The sequence below is a fragment of the Oncorhynchus masou genome, chromosome 24 (genome assembly GCF_036934945.1).
Source record: "Oncorhynchus masou masou isolate Uvic2021 chromosome 24, UVic_Omas_1.1, whole genome shotgun sequence".
NCBI classification, from domain to species: domain Eukaryota; kingdom Metazoa; phylum Chordata; class Actinopteri; order Salmoniformes; family Salmonidae; genus Oncorhynchus; species Oncorhynchus masou.
Genome location: NC_088235.1, coordinates 43,222,554 through 43,244,729, shown reverse-complemented (window position 1 = coordinate 43,244,729; position 22,176 = coordinate 43,222,554). Strand labels below are relative to the sequence as shown.

The 22,176-nt window shown below is 40.4% G+C and overlaps 1 protein-coding gene across 3 annotated transcripts in view; it reads right to left on the bottom strand.

The window, feature by feature from the left end:
• hhat (hedgehog acyltransferase) overlaps positions 1 to 22,176 on the bottom strand; it is a 105,610-nt gene that overhangs the window by 42,704 nt on the left and 40,730 nt on the right. For all 3 annotated transcript variants that reach the window (XM_064933996.1, XM_064933997.1, XM_064933995.1), the window contains one exon: positions 11,685 to 11,720. In XM_064933996.1, the coding sequence (XP_064790068.1) occupies positions 11,685 to 11,720 (36 nt within the window). The remainder of the gene's footprint in view (positions 1 to 11,684; positions 11,721 to 22,176) is intronic.

Here is a 22,176-nt window from a genome sequence, read left to right as displayed (position 1 = left end):
ATTGTGAGGCCAATTTTTTTTCAGGTATCTGTGACCATCAGATGCATATCTGTATTCCCAGTCATGTGAAATCTATAGATTAGGGCCTAATTAATTTCAATTTACTAAAATCTTTGAAATTGTTTCATGTTGCGTTTATATATTTTGTCAGTATATTTTTGTGACTACCTGGACCTACCCATTTGGTTTTGAAGAATTGAAACCAAACCATAAGATTCGCATGAAAAGTATTTTAATAAACAACAGAAAAAGGGCTCATTATTTCAAATAGGCTACATATCGTATTAAACAGCTCATAAACACTAAATAGGTCAGGAGCCAGACGGTAGCCAAGAAGGAACGACAATGAATTATTTAGGTAATATTATTTAAATTACAGAGGCAAGAAAAAGTACAGTTAAAGTCGGAAGTTTACCAACACATAGGTTGGAGTCATTAAAACTCGTTCTTCAACCACTCCATAAATTTCTTGTTAACAAACTATAGTTTGGGCAAGTCGGTTAGGACATCTACTTTGTGCATGACACGTAATTTTTCCAACAACTGTTTACAGGCTGTTTATTTCACTTATAATTCATTGTAGTGGTTAAGGGCGCTGTACTGCAGCGCTGGGTTCAAAATTGGCCTAGCGTCGTCCAGGTTAGGGAGGGCTTGGCCGGTAGGGATATCCTTGTCTCATCGTGCACCAGCAAGTCAACAATTCTTAATCTTAGGTCCTCTGAGATCGCTTTTGTTCGAGGCGTGGTTCACATCAGGCAATGCTTCTTATGAATAGCCAACTCAAATTTTGTGAGTGTTTTTTATAGGGCAAAGCAGCTCTAATCAACATCTCATTGATTTGACTCCAAGTCATTAGCCTAGGGGTTCACATACTTTTCACAACCTACACTGTGAATGTTTAAATTATGTATTCAATATAGACAAGAATATAATAATTTGTGTTTTATTAGTTTAAGCACACTATATTTGTCTAATGTTGTGACTTAGATGAATATCAGATCAAATTTGATGACCAATTTATGTAGAAATCCAGGTAATTCCAAAGGGTTCACATACTTTTTCTTGCCACTGTATGTCAAGGCTATAGGGCCAATTTTTAAATATAATTTATCTTTATTTGACTAGGCAAGTCAGTTAAGAACAAATTCGTATTTTCAATGATTGCCTAAGAACAGTGGGTCTGCCTTGTTCAGGGGCAGAACGACAGATTTGTACCATGTCAGCTCGGGGAGTCAAACTTGCAACCTGTCGGTTACTCGTCCAATGCTCTAACCACTAGGCTACCCTGCCTCGCCCCAAAATCAATGATGGTATGATATTGTATAGATAATATAATGAAAATGAACAAAACTTATAAGATATCTGATTTTTAGTTTATAAATACTTTGCCACGATGACAGACTTAGCTAGCTACCCACCTTCTTTCTTTCTTTTAGCATGTGCACGTACTAAGTAACGTTACACCATTATGCTTTCGGGTTACCTGTCTTTTCAGATTCCACAATGATTCTTTAGTTGTGGACATGACATCTTGCTCTTGGTCCTCCTCATCTTTGTAAGTCACCTTGATTTTTCACCTGTGTGTTTTATCAGTTTCTTTATGAAAATATTTAGCGAACTTCATGACAGTAGCTAAAGCAAGGGGCTATAGCAGCACACAAGTAGATTACAAATGCATGCTGGGCCGGGCATGCCCTGAGCTCGTGAAGTGAGCGCTACTGGAACGCTATGGAGCGAAATTGGAGCGGGCGAGAAGGCCAAAGCTCCAGCCTTTGGGAAACTCGCTCCTGTCATATTGGGCATGCTCCACTCCTTGCTACAATCTAAAAGTTATTTGTGGTTATTGGGCAGGAAAAAAATAACAAAAACATGTGGTTGTTTCTTGGTTCCTAATGATGGACTAGATTTAGGGCCACATATCTGAACATCTAATTTCAAATAGTACAGTACATTGAAATCTGCCATTTCAATGTAAATGCAACATCCACACTCATCAATCTACACCCATCAGCCAAACAGTAAGAACATCTTGTGCATAACGAGACCAGGGATGCAGAGACAATTACACTGTGATGAATGTGTTTCATAAAAACAAAGCCCTACCTCTTTGCCTGCAGCGAGACACCCACTACAATGAATGATAAACCTCTAAATTGGAAAGGAGGGATTTGTCAGATGTTCTACGGCTATACAGTCTCTGGGGTAAGACGAGGGGTAACCGACTGGTTGTGTAAGTATGACGAGTGGTAACACAGAGCAGAGATTCTTGTTCCCTCACACTAATTCCTCTTTGTTTTTCTACGTCTGTATTTCATTGCCAGTCTGAACCGGACTAGCAGAGATTGACATTCAGCATGGTTCCATTTCTTCTTTGTAGAAACAGTACTGGGTAGCCTTCATGAAAAAGTAATTATTGGAAATTCAAGGCCACACATCAGAAACAGGATAACAAGAATCACAGGTGTTTGAATCAAACAAGAGAACAGGCAGGTGCCTGGATTGGCAAAAACGTAACAGCATTTTCTTTGTATGTGTTTGTTTTGCAATCAGCTGATGCAGACCTAACCATAGGATGAGGGAAACAGACGTAAAGCTACTGAGAGCCTCTTAAAGAAAGGAGCGGGAAAGAGAGGGAAAGAGAGCGAGAGCAGTTGAGAAAACGGTTTGAGATTAGCATAACAAAATCTAACCTATAAACATAGAAAGATATCACCAACGTAGACTAGAAAGTGTGCTTTTCTTTTCTCGAGCGTGTGGGGGTGGATTTGTCATCTCCTCTGTGTCACTTAAACAATTAAAACGACTGTGTTTGGGAGGCTGCCTGTTGTCATCCACTCTGCTCCTGTGGAGTCTCACTAATCCCTATGGGAGACAGCGGTCAACCAGGCACCAAATCTTACATCACGCCCTCCTATCGTGAACACAGATTATACCACAGCTTTTACACATACACTCAATGTAACACAGCAACACCTGATTGCACCCAATCTCCCAACACAGCCCTAAAAAAAGATTAGACCTCCCACTTTCAGACAGACACTCACTGTTCTTACCAGAGCAACACTCGCTGTATTGTTAGGATGATTGACAGAGTATAGATCTGTTTGTTCACTGTTTAATCAAATTGTGCCCCAGACACATTGTTTGCTATTGTTGCCATGCATATTGTTATGGAATAGTTTGGTAGTTGAGTTCTTAAGAGCACAATTAGACACTACACTATCACTTCCAAAACTCCAGCCCCAGGTGGCAGCAGCAACCGGATCAGGTGCTGTGCTCTGCCAGGAGGTCTTGTTAAGTGTTGATTGAGCACAGTGGTGGGCTATTAGAGTTACTGCAGGTGAGGGCAGCGTGAGAACTTCTAGGCCAGAGAGGCCTGCCCACGTTTCTTGGATTATGTGTGTTTGGGAAGCAAGCCTTTTTTGTACATTTTGGTCACCATAAGCTTGAACAACAGTAATTCGCTTGCGCACGTCAACCAATGGGGTCAAGTCAGAGCTAGCTCTTGACCCTGGACTCAAAGTGTATTGGTTGCGTACATAGTTTAGCAGATGTTATAGAGGGTGCAGCGAAATGCTTGCTACTAGCTCCAAACAATGCAGAAAAATGGCAAAACATTCGACAAATAACCAAAAATGAACACATTTTAAAAACAGAAATAATCTAATTAACAACCCAAATAGCACTGTACCAGTATGCCAAATACAATCTATATGCATCTACACCGGATAAACTTAGACAAGAAATACTAAGAATGATATGTACAGCAGTAGATGCACTACATGACCAAAAGTACGTGGACACTTGCTCATCGAACAGCTCATTCCAAAATAATGGGCATTAATATGGAGTTGATCCCCCCTTTGCTGCTATAAAAGCATCCACTCTTCTGGGAAGGCTTTCCACTAGATGTTGGAACATTGCTGCAGAGACTTACTTCCATTCAGCAACAAGAGCATTCATGAGGTCAGGCACTGATGTTGTGCGATTAGGCCTGGCTCGCAGTCGGTGTTACAATTCATCCAAAAGGTGTTCAATGGAGTTGAGATAAGGGTTCTATGCAGGCCAGTCAAGTTCTTCCACACAGATCTCGACATACGATTTGTATATGGACCTCCCTTTGTGCATGGGGGCATTGTCATGCTGAAACAGGAAAGGGCCTTCCCCAAACTATTGCCACAAAGTTTGAAGCACAGAATTGTTTACAATGTCATTGTATGCTGTAGCGTTAAGATTTCCCTTCACTCGAACTAAGGGGCCTAGATCGAACATTCAGTCAGGCAGGTTGCGTTCTCCTGGCATCTGCCAAAATCAGATTTGTTTGTCGGACTGCCAGATGGTTAAGCGTGATTCATCACTCCATAAAACGTGTTTCCACTGCCCCAAAGTCCAATGACGGCGGACTTTACACAACAAAAGCTGACTCTTGGCATTGTGATCTTAGGCTTGTATGCGGCTGCTCAGCCATGGAAACTCATTTCATGAATCCCGACGAAAAGTTATTGTGCTGATGTTGCGTCCAGAGGCAGTTTAGAACCGAGAACAGACACTTTTTCGTGCTTCGGCCCCGTTCTGTGAGCTTAATTGTCCTATCACTTTGCGACTGAGCAGTTGTCACTCCTACACAGTTCCACTTCACAATAACAGCACTTACAGTTGACCAGGGAAGGTCTAGCAGGGCAGAAATTTGACAAACTGACTTGTTGGAAAGGTGGCATCCTATGACGGTGCCAAGTCGAAAGTCACTGAGCTCTTTAATAAGGCCATTCTACTGCCAATGTTTGTCTATGGAGATTGCATGGCTGTGTGCTCAATTGTATATACCTGTCAGCAACTGCTGTGACTGAAATAGCCGAATCCACAAATTTGAAGGGCTGTCCACATACTTTTTTTTATATAGTTTATACATTGCATTCAAAGTATTCAGCCCCCTTGACTTAAAACAATTTAATCAATTTTAGGATAAGGCTGTAACATAACAAAATGTCTAAAAAGTCAGGGGGCTGTATACTTCCCAAATACACTCTATACACTATATATACAAACGTATGTGGACAGCCCTGCTAAATACACAAAAGCAGTAATAAACAGAAAAACACTGAATGTAGTAACCCCTTCAGTAATATATTTCCCCTTCATGTTAACGTTAAACGTGAATTGAAATGTCACATCTCTAGATACACATCCCTGGTTAAGGAGACTGGTTCCTACGAGGTCCTATGGGCCCTGGTCAAGAGTAGTGCACTAAATAGGGAATTGGGTGCCATTTGGTATGCAACCGGTGTGAATAACAACCACTATTTCAGATGGTCAAGCGATTTGTCCTGTTATTATTACTAGAGCTCTGTATGGTCTGTGTATGTGTCCCCTGGGGCCCTCGCTAGTATCTCACCGTGCTGCTGCTTAGACCTGTGTTAAAATAAACCATTTCAAATGCTTTAGCTGAGCTTGACTAAGCTTATCCGTTGCATTGGAATCAACAGCAAAGTCTCAAGTGGAAAGCCATGCCCGTCTGGCACTCTAGGTCATTTTGAAATTATTTCAAATAGTATTTGAACTCAGGTCCGCTACTATCTCACTGTGCTGCTATATCAGAAAGTTAGCTAGCTTTCTGCGGCTTAACTAAAAGTCTGCTGGGGAGTGTGTGTGTATGTGTGCGCTGGACAGCTGCAGTGGAAGCATCTGCATCTGAATGATGAGCCTGCATTTTGGGGCCTTCCTAAATACAAACGGCAGCATTTTCCTTTGAAATGCACCGCAACAAAATACATGACAAAAAGAGAGTGCATTTACCTGGCAAGCTTTGTCACCAAGATTAGCATGTTCCGAAATGTGTAATAGAACTTAGTCAGCCGCCTTTAATAAGGCAATTAGATCTATAAAGTGTTCTGTCCCTTCATTTTATTGAATCTTGTTTAACAGCTGTGCGTGCACTGGTTTAAACACCCCACCACGTGTTCCAAGCTTTTACATGCTTTCCAAGCTCCCTCAGGTGGGCTGAGGCTATTTGGATGGCGACAACATTAAAAAGGTACAGTCTGTGATTGGTACATACATTTTTGGTCTTTAAAATGTATGATATCCAGTATACCCACTGATAATCAAATCCCAGATTGTAGCATTAAGAGAGCTGATGAAGCCTTATAGTGGTGTATGAGTGGAGACGATGGCGACAATGCAACAAGGCAGCCTACGTGGGAGAGAAGACAGCCATTTGAATGCCTTAAGAGAGCTGTGGAACAGGACCTTTAACACATGCAGGGATGCTACAGACAATTAAAGCGGATTTAAAACTGCATTAGAACTACTTCAGCACCACTTTGGCGAGCTGGGGACGTGGGCATTGTGCATATAATTTGGTGTCGACGACGGTGAGCCGAGCATCACAATCAGAAAACATTTCATCAGAAGAAACCTTTGAGGAAGATAGGGAAACCGCTACAGATGGACATTGTATCAGTGTTCAGAGCTGGAGGGTACCTAAATTCCATTATAACATGGATATGGATAATAATGATGGTCATGGATAGCTTTTATAGTGTTATTACAAGTGTTCAAAGCATTTTATCTATACAGTTGAAGTCGGAAGTTTACATACACTTAGGTTGGAGTCATTAAAACTCAATTTTCAACCACTCCACAAATGTCTTGTTAACAAACTAGTTTGGCAAGTCGGTTATGACATCTTCTTTGTGCATCACGCAAGTACTTTTTCCAACCATTGTTTACAGACAATTTATAATTCATTGTATCACAATTCCAGTGGGTCAGAAGTTTACATACACCAAGTTGACTGTGCCTTTAAACAGCTTGGAAAATGCCAGAAAATGATGCCATGGCTCAAGGAAAAGCCACTGCTCCAAAACCGCCATAAAAAAGCCAGACTACAGTTTGTAACTGCACATGGGGACAGAGATCGTACTTTTTGGCGTAATGTCCTCTGGTCTGATGAAACAACAATAGAACTGTTTGGACATAATGACCATCGTTATGTTTGGAGGAAAAAGGGGTATCCTTGCAAGGTGAAGAACACCATCACAACCATGAAGCACGGGGGTGGCAGTATGATGCTGTGGGGGTGCTTTTCTGCAGGAGGGACTGGTGCACTTCACAAAATAGATGGCATCATGAGGGAAGACTATTATGTGGATATATTGCAGCAACATCTCAAGACATCAGTCAGGAAGTTCAAGCTTGGTCGCAAATGGGTCTTCCAAATGGACAATGACCCCAAGCATACTTCCAAAGTTGTGGCAAAATGGCTAAAGGACAACAAAGTCAAGGTATTGGAGTGGCCATCACAAAGCCCTGACCTCAATCCTATAGAATATTTGTGGGCAGAACTGAAAAAGCGTGTGCGAGGAAGGAGGCCTACAAACATACACCAGCTCTGTCAGGAAGAATGGGCCAAAATTCACCCAACTTATTCTGGGAAGCTTGTGGAAGGCTACCCAAAATATTTGATCCAAGTTAAACAATTTAAAAGGCAATGCTACCAATTGAGTGTATGTAAACTTCTGACCCACTGGGAATGTGATGAAAGAAATAAAAGTTGAAATACATCTATTATTATTCAGACATTTCACATTCTTAAAATAAAGTGGTGATCCTAACTGACCTAAGACAGGGACTTTTTACTTGGATTAAATGTCAGGAATTGTGTTTAAATGTATTTGGCTAAATTGTATGTAAATGTCCGACTTCAACTGTAGGAATTATACGTTGAACAAAAATATAAACATGCAACAATTTAAAAAATGTTACAAGTTCATATAAGGAAATCAGTCAATTGAAATAAATTCATTAGGCCCGAATCTAGGGATTTTACATGACTGGGAATAGAGATCTGTATCTGTTCGTCACAGATTTAAAAAGCAATTAGGGGCGTAGATCAGAAAACCAGTCAGTATCTGGTATGACCACCATTTGTCCCATGCAGCACGACATCTCCTTCGCATAGAGTTGATCAGGCTTTTGATTGTGGCCTGTGGAATGTTGCTCTACTCTTCAATGGTTGTGCGCAGTTTCTGGATATTGGCGGGAACTGGAACACGCTGCTGTACACGTCAATCCAGAGCATTCCATGAGTTTGCAGGCCGTGGAAGAACTGGGACATTTTCAGCTTCCAGGAATTGTGTACAGATCCTTGCAACATGGTGCTGTGCATTATCACACTGAAATATGGAGGCAGATGTATTGCATTACAATGGGCCTCAGGATCTCGTCACGGTATCTCTGTGCATTCAAATTGACATCGATAAAATACAATTATTTGTTGTCCGTAGTTTATGCGTGACTATACGATAACCCCACTGCCACCACGGGGCACTCTGTTCACAACGTTGACATCAGCAAACCGCTCGTCCACACAACACCATGCCATACACGCTTTCTGCCATCTGCCCAGTAGAGTTGAAACCGGGATACATCCGTTAAGATCACACTTCTCCAGTGTGTCAGTGGCCATCGGAGGTGAGCATTTGCCCACTGAAGTCGATTACGACACCGAACTGCAGTCAGGTCAAGACCCAGGTGAGGAAGACGAGCATGCAGATGAGCTTGCCTTAGATGGTTTCTGACAATTTGTGCAGAAATTCTTCAGTTGGTAAACCCACAGTTTCATCAGCTGACCGGGTGGCTGGTCTCAGACGAACCCGCAGGTGAATAAGCTGGATGTGGAGGTCCTAGGCTGGCATGGTTAGACGTTGTATGCGGTTGTGAGGCCAGTTGGACATACTGCCAAATTCTCTGAAATGATGTTTGAGGCGGCTTATGGTAGAGAAATTAACATTCAATTATCTGGCAACAGCTCTAGTGGACATTCCTGCAGTCAGCATGCCAATTGCATGCTCCCTCTCAACTTGAGACATATGGCATTGTTTTAGAGTGACCTTTTATTGACCCCAGCACAAGGTGCACCTGTGTAATGATCATGCTGTTTAATCAGCTTCTTGATATACCACACCTGTCAGGATGGATGGATTATCTAGGTAAAGGAGAAACGCTCACTAATTGGGATGTAATCACATTTTTGCACAAAATCAGAGAAATAAGCTTTTTCTGTGAATTAAACATTTCTGGGATCTTTTATTTCAGCTCATGAAACCAACCAACACTTTTCATGCTGCATTTATATTTTCTTTCAGTATATAATTCAAAGCATTGTATGTAATGGCAGAGACCATGACTGCATTCTTAGAGCACAATAATGCTTTCTCTCTAGTCACTGGTTTTGATTGAATTTGGCAGGAAAACACAGAATAGGTCTATTCCTGCGGTAAAAATAAATTTTCAATTGAGACCTCCGATTGAAAATATATAGGTTAGTCCAGGACTAGCCTTTATCTTGGTCCGGGAACCTGGCCCTTCAAGTGTAGGTTGATGGATCTCTTCACTGGGGACATTATGGCAGGTGACTGACCTGAGAATGATGGTGTGGTAACCCAAGGTGAGGAACCTTTTTCCAAATGCAATCACCAGACCGAGCACAGAGCCCAAACTAACACATTCAGAGCTTATTGTCCATCATTAAAAACACAGAAAAACTAAAAGTAGAAATGAACACAGATTCATTATGCATGTGTTTTATATGCGCATATTCAAAGAGATGAGCATTTTTTGAACAAAGCAAAAAAAACAAAAAAACAATATGCCACACAAGTGGTTCACCTGTGATGGCAATACACAGCGTAATAATGAATACATGCAAATACAGCAGTGGATCAAACATCTTTTTGTTTGCTGGAGATCCACATTGGCACAAGCCTATGTAGGTAGTAATGACGTGTGTTTTTGTACAGGGAATTTTACTGAGCTCTTGAATATTCAACAATGAATGTGCTCACAGAGAGTACAAACAGCGCTTCCCAAATGTACCAGGACACATATTTAATAGAGGAACTCAAACACCATATTTCTATGCTGCTTTTGTTGTGTGGGGGAAAAAAAGCTTCCCACTGATTGTAAAAATTCATCTCATGTAAGTAAGGTATGTGTTTGAATCTTTTCGAACCAAGCCGAGCACCCACAGAAACTGCAGTTTAAGGTAACAAAATAAAATAATTGTACAGTATCTGAGGTAGTTAAATAAAATAAAAAAAATATATACTTTCAAGGTACACTTAACTTCACTTGATTATGTACCGCTTCCTCTCTGAACATTAGGGACAAGTAGGAAAGGACAATCCACAAAAACCGCAAACAGTGTTTTTGAACAGAGATACTAGTTGAACACAGGTTGGTTATTATTGTTTTACAGGTTCTACTCTGAGCCCCGCAGTTCACATATACAATGCAAACACAATATCTTACAATACTTATTTTTGCCCAACAGCGCCACCAAGCGACCAAACTGAACCATACTCTACAGGTTAGCTTCACTCATCCCGAGCATGCGTGCCAACCATAATCACTCAGTCAAACAGATCAAAAGATAGTATAAACATTTGTTTATTTTATCATTATTTAACTAGACAAGTCAGTTAAGAACAAATTCTTATTTGCAATGACTGCCTCCCTCATGATGCCATCTATTTTGTAAAGTGCACCAGTCCCTCCTGCAGTAAAGCACCCCCACAACATGATGCTGAGAGCCCCGTGCTTCATGGTTGGGATGGTGTTCTTCGGCTTGCAAGCCTACCCCTTTTTCCTCCAAACATAACAATGGTCATTATGGCCAAACAGTTCTATTTTTGTTCCAACAGACCAGAGGACATCCAGCCAAAAAGTACGATCTTTGTCCCCATGTGCAGTTGCAAACCGTAGTCTGGCTTTTATATGGCGGTTTTGGAGCAGTGGCTTCTTCCATGCTGAGCGGCCTTCAGGTTGTCGATATAGGACTCTTTTTACTGTGGATATAAATACTTTTGCTTCCTCCAGCATCTTCAGAAGGTCCTTTGCCGTTGTTCTTGGATTTATTTGCACTTTTCGCACCAAAGTACATTCATCTCTAGGAAACAGAACACGTCTCCTTCCTGAGTGGTATGCGCGGTCGCATGGTGTTTATACTTGCATACTATTGTTTGTACAGATGAACGTGGTACCTTCAGGCGTTTGGAAATTGCTCCCAAGGATGAACCAGACTTGTGGAGGTCTACAATTTTGTTTTTGAGGTCTTGGCTTATTTCTTTTGATTTTCACATGATGTCAAGCAAAGAGGCACTGAGTTTGATGGGAGGCATTGAAATACATCCACAGGTACACCTCCAATTGACTCAAATTATGTTAATTAGCCTATCAGTAGCTTCTAAAGCCATTACATAATTTTCTGGAATTTTCCAAGCTGTTTAAAGGCACAGTCAACATACACTAAGTTAACTTCTGATCCACTGGAATTGTGATACAGTGAATTATAAGTGAAATAATCTGTTTGTAAACAATTGTTGGAAAAATTACTTGTGTCATGAACAAAGTAGATGTCCTAACCGACTTGCAATAACTATAGTTTGTTAATTAACAAGAAATTTGTGGAGTGGTTGAAAATCAAGTTTTAATGACTCCAATCTAAGTGTATGTAAACTTCCGACTTCAACTGTACTTCAATCATGTGGTATCAAATGTCTACGCGAATGTCATCCTTTGGTATAGCATTTCTAACACAATTGCTCTTAATTTGTCTATATAGGTTTTTCCTATTTAAAATTATCATACACATTTTTAGGAAATATTGAAAATTTGAGTCTTACCTGATGAGCCAGTGATACAGCCCGACATCAAAGTGTCTGGAAAACAATAAATATTTACATTAAGGAGATAGGAGGGTGGTGAAATCTTTGATATACACATTTTACCAATTTGGTTACAATGTCTGCCAGTTGATGGAAATGAAAGTACACAACTACAACTACCAATAAAACATCTGTTTGTTTTGTTGTTACTTTTAACTGTTTCTCATGATCTGCCATCATTTTGTCTCCACAGCCCTACATGTTTCTGTTTCAACAGGTGCACAGTGAGAGAAGAGAAAGTTGGGATCATGGCAGTATTTTGCCCCAGCATTTCATATTTCTGTAGATTTAGTCCAAAGCCAAAATTTCAAGAACAATATGAATGGAGGATTTCTTGGTGTTTAATATGATTTTTCTGAAAATTAAAATAGGGACGAATGAAGGCTCAACGTTCCATATTATTTGGTTTTTCACGCTACACTGAGTATACAAAACATTAAGAACACCTGCTCTTTCCATGACAGACTGGCCAGGTGAAAGCTATGATCCCTTATTGATGTCACTTGCTAAATCAAACTTCAAATCAGTTTAGATGAAGGGAAGGAGACTGGTTAAAGAAGGATTTTTATGTCTTGATACATGGATTGTGTATGTGTGTCTTGGACTGTGGCGGTCATGAAATTTTGTCAGCCCGTTATTATCATGCAAAAGACTGCCGGTCGCACAGTAATTGATCATTATCTAACAAACATGTTTAGCATCTCCAGGCCTCCACACATACAAGCCACTGATGCTCACCTTTGGAACATCTACATTTACAAAAAGTCTAATAAATAATTTAATATACACCATCACAATAAATCCATTATTTATGTTAGTCAGGTATAAAGAAACAATATGAATTACATGTATTTCAGAAGAACAAAATATGAGTTGGCCTAATGCAGGCCTATGCTATCTGGCTATGCTCTGTGCCATAGGTTGTAGGCTTGTTCTTGCTTCTAAAGTCCCATGTCATTTCATTTTATATGATTTTATAGCAAGGCGTCATCTTTGTGCACTCGAATAGCGAATGGAGGCCGCGTGATTTCCCGCCGATCAGTTTTGAGGCTACTTCAAACATCTCAGTTGATCAGACAGGTTCTACAGGCCTTAGTTTTGTCGCACCTGGACTACTGCCCAGCTGTGGGGTCATGTGCAGCAATTGCAGTTGGTCCAGAACAAAGCAGCTCGTATCGCACTTCGATGCACACGGAAGAAAAGTGTCAGTAAAATGCATGTCAGTCTCTCCTGGCTCAAAGTTGAGGAGAGATCGACTGCAACACTATTGGAATTTGTGCGAGGTGTTGATGTGTTGAAGGTACCGAAATGTCTGATCAAGCAGTTGGCAAACAGTTCAGACAGACAACACATGCAACCAGAGGTCTCTTCAGTCCCCAGGTCCAGAACAGAGGCTAGGAAAGGCACAGTATTAAATAAATAAGACTACATGGAAATCTGCGCCACCTCAGTTAACTCAAGCTAGCAATAAACAGTTAAAAAAACAGAAAACAACACTGCATAAAGGGGACTGTGAAGACTAATAATGTTATGTACTATGTATTAGACCTAGATAGTGTGAATGTAATAATATATAGTCTGTGTGACATTTAAGATGTATTCCAGTCCTTGACTAATAATGTTCTGTACTATGTATTAGGTCATGTTTCATGTGGACTCCAGGAAAAGTAGCTGCTGCTTTTGCAGCAGTGAATGGGGATCCTAATAACTACCAAATACTGATTTTGATGATAAGTGCTTGATGTGATTTTCAATTGCATTTGCATTGATGTCAAAGTGGTTAGAAGGACAATAGAGTCCTGAGTACCAGGTCATTAGGACCGGATGTTCAGCAGGAGAGGGTGCAACTCAATAGGATTGTATCTAGTGTCAGTCTGACACACATCAAACATTCATAGATATGTGAGGCGTGCTTGACTCGTGACTCACACTGGCCCAGTCACAAGCACACACACACAGTTGGAGCCAGTTGAAAGTGAATCCAGTAGTCTGTTTGATGTTAGTGTGACTGCCCTGAGGCCCTCTAGATAATCCCTACCTCTCGGTTATGGACTCAATAGTACTACTGTTATCTCACAGTGAACAACCAATAGCAGTCTTCTGGTCCCACTGGCATAAAAACCATTTTATGTCATTCAACAGACACTCCTTAAAGCCCACTTTAAACAAATTCTCACACTTTATTTGGATAGTCCAGATGTGTAGATGCTCTACAGATAGTCATACTGTCTGTTAATGAGCAAATGCTTGCTAAGGTTACGGTTCGATTTACAGTCATGGCCAATAGTCTTGAGACTGACACAAATATTAATTTCCACAAAATTTGCTGCTTCAGTGTCTTTAGATATTTTTGTCAGATGTTACTATGGAATACTGAAGTATAATTACAAACATTTCATAAGTGTAAAAGGTTTTTATTGACAATTACAAGAAGTTGATGCAGAGTCAATATTTGCAGTTTTGACCCTTCTTTTCCAAGACCTCTGCAATCTGCCCTGGTATGCTGTCAATTAACTTCTGGGCCACATCCTGACTGATGGCATGCTTGGAGTTTCTCCGAATTTGTGGAGTTTTGTTTGTCCACCCGCCTTTTGAGGATTGACCACAAGTTCTCATATGGGATTAAGGTCTGGGGAGTTTCCTGGCCATGGACCCAAAATATCAATGTTTTGTTTCCCACGCCACTTAGTTATCACTTGTGCCTTATGGCAAGGTGCTCCATCATGCTGGAAAAGGCATTGTTCGTCACCAAATGGTTCCTGGATGGTTGTGAGAAGTTGCTCTCGGAGGATGTGTTGGTACCATTCTCTATTCATGGCTGTGTTCTTAGGCAAAATTGTGAGTGAGCCCACTCCCAGAAGCAACCCCACACATGAATGGTCTCTGGACTGATTGTAGCGCTCACCTTGTCTTCTCCAGACAAGCTTTTTTCCGGATGCCCCAAACAACCGGAAAGGGGATTCATCAGAGGAAATGACTTTACCCCAGTCCTCAGCAGTCCAATCCCTGTACCTTCTGCACAATATCAGTTTGTCCCTGATGTTTTTCCAGGATAGCAGTGGCTTCTTTGCTGCCCTTCTTGACACCAGGCCATCCTCCAAAAGTCTTCGCCTCACTGTGCGTGCAGATGCACTCACACCTGCCTGCTGCCATTCCTGAGCAAGCTCTGTACTGGTGGTGCCCCGATCCCGCAGCTGAAACAACTTTAGGAGACGGTCCTGGCACTTCCTGGACTTTCTTGGGCACCCTGAAGCCTTCTTCACAACAATTGAACCGCTCTCCTTGAAGTTCTTGATGATCCGATAAATGGTTGATTTAGGTGCAATCTTTCTGGCAGCAATATCCTTGCCTGTGAAGCCCTTTTTGTGCAAAGCAATGATGACTGCATGCGTGTCCTTGCAGGTAACCATGGTTGACAGAGGAAGAACAATGATTGAAAGCACTACCATCCTTTTGAAGCTTCCAGTCTGTTTTTTGAACTCAATCAGCATGACAGCAGTGATCTCCAGCCTTGTTCTCGTCAATACTCAACTTCTTAAGGTATAGGGGGCAGCATTTTCACTTTTGGATAAATAGCGTGCCCAATTTCAACGTCCTGCTACTCATGCCAAGAATATAAGATATGCATATTAGTACATTTGGATAGAAAACTTTGAAGTTTCTAAAACTGTTTGAATCATGTATGTGAGTATAACAGAATTTATGTTGCAGGAAAAGTTCCAGAGGACTAACCGTTCAGATTTTTTTTTTGAGGTCTCTGTCTGTTGAGTGAATTCTCATTGGGAAACGATATTTCTTCGGAACTTGTTTTCAGTTCCTACCGCTTCCGCTGGATGTCACCAGTCTTTGGAATTTGATTGAGGTTATTCCTTTGTGCAATAAAGAAGTACAGCTATCTAGGAACTGGGTAACACTGTTGAGAGTTGCGCAAGACTTGAAAAGTAGCGTTGGTTTGTTGTCTTCCTGTATTGAACACAGATAGACCAGTCTTCAATTTGATCAATTATTAACATTTAAAAATACCTAAAGTTGTATTACAAAAGTAGTTTGAAATGTTTTGGCAAAGTATACAGGCAACTTTTGAGATATTCTGTAGTGACAGTGCGCAAATTGGAAGCTATTCTTTTCTGGATCAAATGCGCCAAATAAATTGACATTTTGGATATATATGGACGGAACTAATCAAACAAAAAGGACCAATTGTGATGTTTCTGTTGCCAACAACAGAAGCTCGTCAAGGGTAAGGCATGTTTTATATTTTATTTCTGCATTTTGTGTAGCGCCTGCAGGGTTGAAATATGCTACTCTTTGTTTACAGTTGTGCTATCATCAGATAATAGCTTCTTATGCTTTCGCCGAAAAGCCTTTTTAAAATCTGACATGTTGGCTGGATTCACAACGAGTGTAGCTTTAATTTAGTATCTTTCATGTGTGATTTAATGAAAGTTAGATTTTTATATCATTTTACTTGAATTTGCCGCCCTACATTTTCCCTGGCTTTTGGCCAAGTGGGACACAAGCGTCCCCTATCCTAGAGAGGTTAATGGAACTAATAATCCCGGATCCGGGAGAATTGTCAGCAACTACACTAATTAGCATAGCGCAACGGTCAAATAATCTTACTAGAAAATATTCAGATTCATGAAATCACAAGTGAAATATAGCGAAACACAGCTTAGCCTTTTGTTAATCACCCTGTCGTCTCAGATTTAGAAATGATGCTGTACAGCGATAGCAAGACAAGCGTTTGTGTAAGTTTATCGATAGCCTAGCATAGCATTATGTCGAGCTAGCAGCAGGAAGCTTGGTCACGAAAATCAGAAAAGCAATCAAATTAACCGTTTACCTTTGATGATCTTCGGATGTTTTCACTGACGAGACTCCCAGTTAGAGAGCAAATGTTCCTTTTGTTCCATAAAGATTTTTTTTATACCCAAAATACCTCCGTTTGTCACATTATGTTCAGAAATCCACCGGAAATAGCAGTCACAACAACGCCGAAAAAAATCTAAATTATATCCATAATATCGACAGAAACATGGCAAACATTTTTTATAGTCAATCCTCAAGGTGTTTTTCAAATATCTATTCGATTATACACTGCTCAAAAAAATAAAGGGAAGACTAAAATAACACATCCTAGATCTGAATGAATTAAATATGCTTATTAACCTCTTGTAGCTAGGGGGCATGGCCTATTTCTCAAGACCAGATGCTAGAATATGCATATAACTGACAGATTAGGATCGAAAACACTCTAAAGTTTCCAAAACTGTCAAAATATTGTCTATGAGTATAACAGAACTGATATTGCAGGCGAAACCCTAAGGAAAATCCAATCAGGAAGTGCCTCTTATTTTGAAACCATTCTGTTCCTTTGCATGCCTATACTCCATTTAAAGGGATATCAACCAGATACTTTTTTCTCTGGCTTCCATAAGGTGTCAGTTTTTAGACAGTTTCAGGCTTTTATTTTGAAAAATGAGTGTGAAAGATCACATTGCGTAAGTGGATAGGTGGGGGCTCTCAGAGTGAGTTTTTGTGCTACAGAGTAACGCCGCCATTGTTCCTCCCGCTGTTATTTAACCTACACACTCGGTTGATATATTACCGAATATATATTTTAAAAACTACCCGAGGAAGGATTATAAAAAACGTTTGACATGTTTCTGTGGACATTATGAAGACTATTTGGAATTTCCATCTGCGTTGTCATGACCGCTCTTTCCTGTGGTTTTTTGAACATAACGCGACAAACAAACGTCGGTATTTTGAGTGTAAAAATAATCTTTATGGAAGAAAAGGAACATTTGTTGTGTAACTGGGAGTCTCGTGAGTGAAAACACCCGAAGATCAAAGGTAAACGGTTAATTTGATTGCTTTTCTGATTTTTGTGACCAAGCTTCCTGATGCTAAGTGTACATAATGCTATGCTAGGCTATCGATAAATGTACACAAACGCTTGGAGACGACAGATGGAGTTCAGGCTCGGGACAATACTGCCCCCTTTGGATGAATTGTGTGCCCAAAGTAAACTAAAAAAAAAAACTGTCAAAAATTGCTAATAATATATCCCATTTAGCAGACGCTTTTGTCCTAATATATGCATATAAAATTATTATTGAATAGAAAACACTCTAAAGCTTCTAAAACCGTTCGAATTAGGTCTGTATGTAAAGCAGAACTCACAGGGCAGCCATTCTTCCAAACTCTCTCTCTCTCCTAAGAAAGTTGCTCCAACTTTGACGTCATGGCCCCCACCCTTCCCAACCAGCTACGGATCTGGGAACAGTTTCTATTTCTTCAGCGCGCTCTCGTCTTTCAATGAGACGTGGAACGGAGAAAATAGCACGAGCTTTGACTGCTTGGCTGGCAAAATACTGAGGTGTCACGAGTTTTCAGGTGTGCGCTCTGTGAAAAGGGTCTTTTTTTTCCGGCTTGCATGAGGAGAGTTCGTTATGTTTGATTTAATCGCCAATTGTTTTGTACGTTAAAAACATCCTAAAGCTTGATTCTGCACTTAGTTTGACCAGTTTAGTCGACATATAATATGTAAATTTGAAGTTTTGATGCGCAATTTTCGTGATCAGAAGTCCTTTTTGGGGTAATTCACCTGAAGATGTTAGCGTTTGCTAATACAAAGACACACCAACAGCAACCAAACGTTATATTAGGTAAGTATAACTCCTTCCACGACATTCTTGTCGAAGACCATCAAAGGTAAGGGAATATTTATGTTCTAAAATTGTATTTTTGTCAAATCCAACATTGTAGAGAAATAATGCTAATGCCTGAGCGCCGTCTCAGATTATTGAATAGTGAACGAATTCTGTAACGTTAAAAATAAATGTAACACAGCGTTTGCATTAAGAAGAAGTGTATCTTTCTAAATATATGTAGAACATGTATATTTAGTCAAAGTTTATGATGTTTATTGCTGTTATCTGGCGTTAGCTGCCGGAGCTATTTATAATTTCTCCGGACATTTCTGCTGCATTTTTGAACATGGCTCAATGTAAACAGAGATTTATGGATATAAATTGCATATTATTGAAAAAAACAAATGTACTGTGTAACATGTGCTATTACTGTCATCTGATGAAGATTTTCAAAAGGTTAGTGAACTATTTTTCTTTTAATCCTGCGTTTGTGATTGTGCTATTTTGCATAGCAATGTGGCTACATATTGTATGCTTTCCTAGTGGTGGTTTAACATAAATATGTGCTATGTTTTCGCTGTAAAACATTTTAAAATTCTGACATGCTGGGTAGATGAACAAGGTGTTTATCTTTCATTTAAGCTATTGGACTTGTTAATGTGTGGAGGTTAAATATTTTTAAGAATATTTTTGCTTTGGGGGTGTTCCCAGTTGGGAACCTGCAGCCCTTTCAGGCTAGCCCCATAAGGATATCCATAGTCAATCCAAATTTACCACAGACATTATGACCGGGTCACATGCAGCTGCACTACGAATTGATGATTACTCGTGTGCTGCCAGCTGTGGGTAGGATTGAAACAAACCCAACCTTCATTTACATTGTGATGCAGTCACGAACAACAAGTCTCACAAAACTTTTGGATGACACCGACTTTGTGAAAAATTATCCTATTTACACTTTGTAGTATATTATGACAGAATAAATGTTTCGGACTCAACTGTTTCTAAATGAGAAGTTAGTTTTTAGGGGAAGTTGCGCTTTAAAGTTAGTGTATACTGACACGAGCAGGGCAACTCAACTGTAAAGAAAAATTTAAGTGACTGCATAAGAGCGCCTCAAGAGAGAAGACGCTACATAGGCTCTAGGGTTTATGAATATAAAGAGACAAGCAAAAAATACCTATAGAATAAGTTATTAGACCTCTACGATTCATTTCATTAGTTCTACAAGCTAATTTGAAATAACTTAAGGGCCTATGTATTTTCAATGTTTTGTCGAGCACAAATCTAAAAACGATGCTGGCCATCTCTTCCCCTTTTGTTCAATTTTTTTTTTGTCATTAGTGCTGAGCGATTAACCAAAATGTTGGTTATTATTCCACGTTTAAACAACTAATTGACTGACATCGGTTCAATTATATTATTTGAATTCATTTTTGTTCCTTTTTAATTTCCTGTGAGCTCAATGTGCACAATCAAAGTTTCTTTATAGATAAATCCAATCCAGCCTGAACTGTACAATGTAGTTTCAACATGCCAATCTTCTACAAAGTTCAGCTAAGACTTGGTAATTAACTACAATGACCATAATCCCAATGTGCATCTACTTGCCCAGTCGGTTTCTTTACGCTTGCTACAGAAGAGAGAAGAATGATGAATCGTGATGTGACAGAGAGCAGATGTTGCTTCGCGAGGTAGAGTATCTCTCTACCTGAAAATACATGATCTCTCAAGCACTGTCATTTACACAATATACATTGAGTATACATTGCAATGAGATACTTACTTTCAGGTTAACCTCTCAACAATTTTACAATAAAAAAAGTAAGTAGCTAACTGAAAAAAATTAATCAAAATAAAATCTCAATGAAATAATTTCGCCAATTTAATAAATGGGCAGTTTTTTACAAATAGTTAATAGCCGATATGGAAATAACAGACATGAGCCAAGCATGTTTACTAGTAGAATGGAATAGGTTATAAGACCTCTCTGATTAATTTGGTCAGTTTTACCACCTCAACATTGCTCATTTTAAAACAGGGTTAAATATATTGAGTGTAGTAAACATTAAGAACATCTGTGATGTGAGCGGTCCACTGCGTTGTGAAATCTTGACTAGCAGGCACTGTGTCACTCCAGGCGCTTCTTGCAGTGCCTGCTACTGCCTAGCGCATTATATTGTATTGTTTATTTCAGTCATAACAATGTGTCAGTAAAACAAAAATATACTGCATAGCGCAAGTGATGTGTGTTTATGGAAACTCACATAGGTGCTGGATCATACCCAGGCCTAATTACGCCACTGGCGTTTGCAAGCAAGTGTGTGTGTGCACGAGCACGACAAAGGTACGAGTCAGCACAACCGCTCTTCAGTGTCAGTGAATTAATAGGCAATCAGGAGACTGGCATACTGTAGGGAGGCTGCATTGCTCGCTCTCTCTCATCAAATCCCCATCATTACCTCCATCTGTTTAGCAAACAGAAAGAGAAGCTTGCCAGATAAACCTGTCCAAGGTAATTCATGGCTCAGATTCAGCAGCGTGCTCAACGAAACGCAGACATATTAGACAAATCATTCACTTAACTTAATACCACACTTGGTGCCTTTGGCAGACAGCTTAGTATCTTGGAGCCTGGTCAGCTATTACACATTGGAACGTGCACAAGCATGCATGCACATGCACCAACTCTAGTATCCTATGACATTTCAAAAATCCCTTCTGACTCCAATATTCCCTTTCTATTTCAGGTGACCGGAGCTCAGTAGTGAACAGTTGGGAGTCCGTGCCAAGACCGGGGGCAGGACAGTGTCAGTGTCAACACCAGCAGCCAAAACCATGTTAGACACCACAGAACCCGAGCCGAGCTACCGGCCAAATCTTACATTTCCTGTAGCAATCAGTATCCTTTAAGGGCTAATTTTTCACGGAGGAGCATCACAACTCCCTCCTCTCCCCCAGCCCCTTATCTTCACCCACTATCCCTCCTTTCGTGTCTACTATACATACATTTAATTTGCCTGTGTTTACCTGAAGTGGAAGTGCCAATAAATCTGTCAGTTCTGAATCAGAAACACGCACGGCAGGAGCTGAGGGGCAAGATAAAGTAAATCAAACCTCCGTTATTATTTGACTGTAACACCATATAACAGGATCTGGTAGCTGTACGACACCAGACTCGGACAGAGGCTCGCTGCTCCATGACGCTAACCCTTCATTAACATGGATGGAGCGGGAGGTGCGGGACAAGGTGCTCATGATGCCCATAAAGCCACTCTGTCCAGCAGCAGTTGGGACGGTTTGTGTCCTTAATGCAGGTGGAGGTAGTTCTCCCACTGAGGCAGGCCAGGCATCTTTCAGTGAAGCAGGCCAGTCATCTCTAGAGCTGAGTCAGTTCATCATCTCGCCATAGTATACTTCCTTATCCGGCTTGAAGGACCACGGAAATAGCGCCACCAATTAGTGTTGGTCTCCGAAAGAGGTGCCGGTTAAATATAGGTACAAAAGTCCCTGCGCCTCAATTAGAAGGCGTGGTAATGACCAGTAGACGATAGATGTACAGAACATACTATTGCACACACCAACATAGCAAGAGGCGGCAGGGGCGGCAGGGTAGCCTAGTGGTTAGAGCGTTTGACTAGTAACCGAAAGGTTGCAAGTACGAATCCCCGAGCTGACAAGGTACAAATCTGTCGTTCTGCCCTTGAACAGGCAGTTAACCCACTGTTCCTAGGCCGTCATTGAAAATAAGAATTTGTTCTTAACTGACTTACCTAGTAAAATAAAGGTAA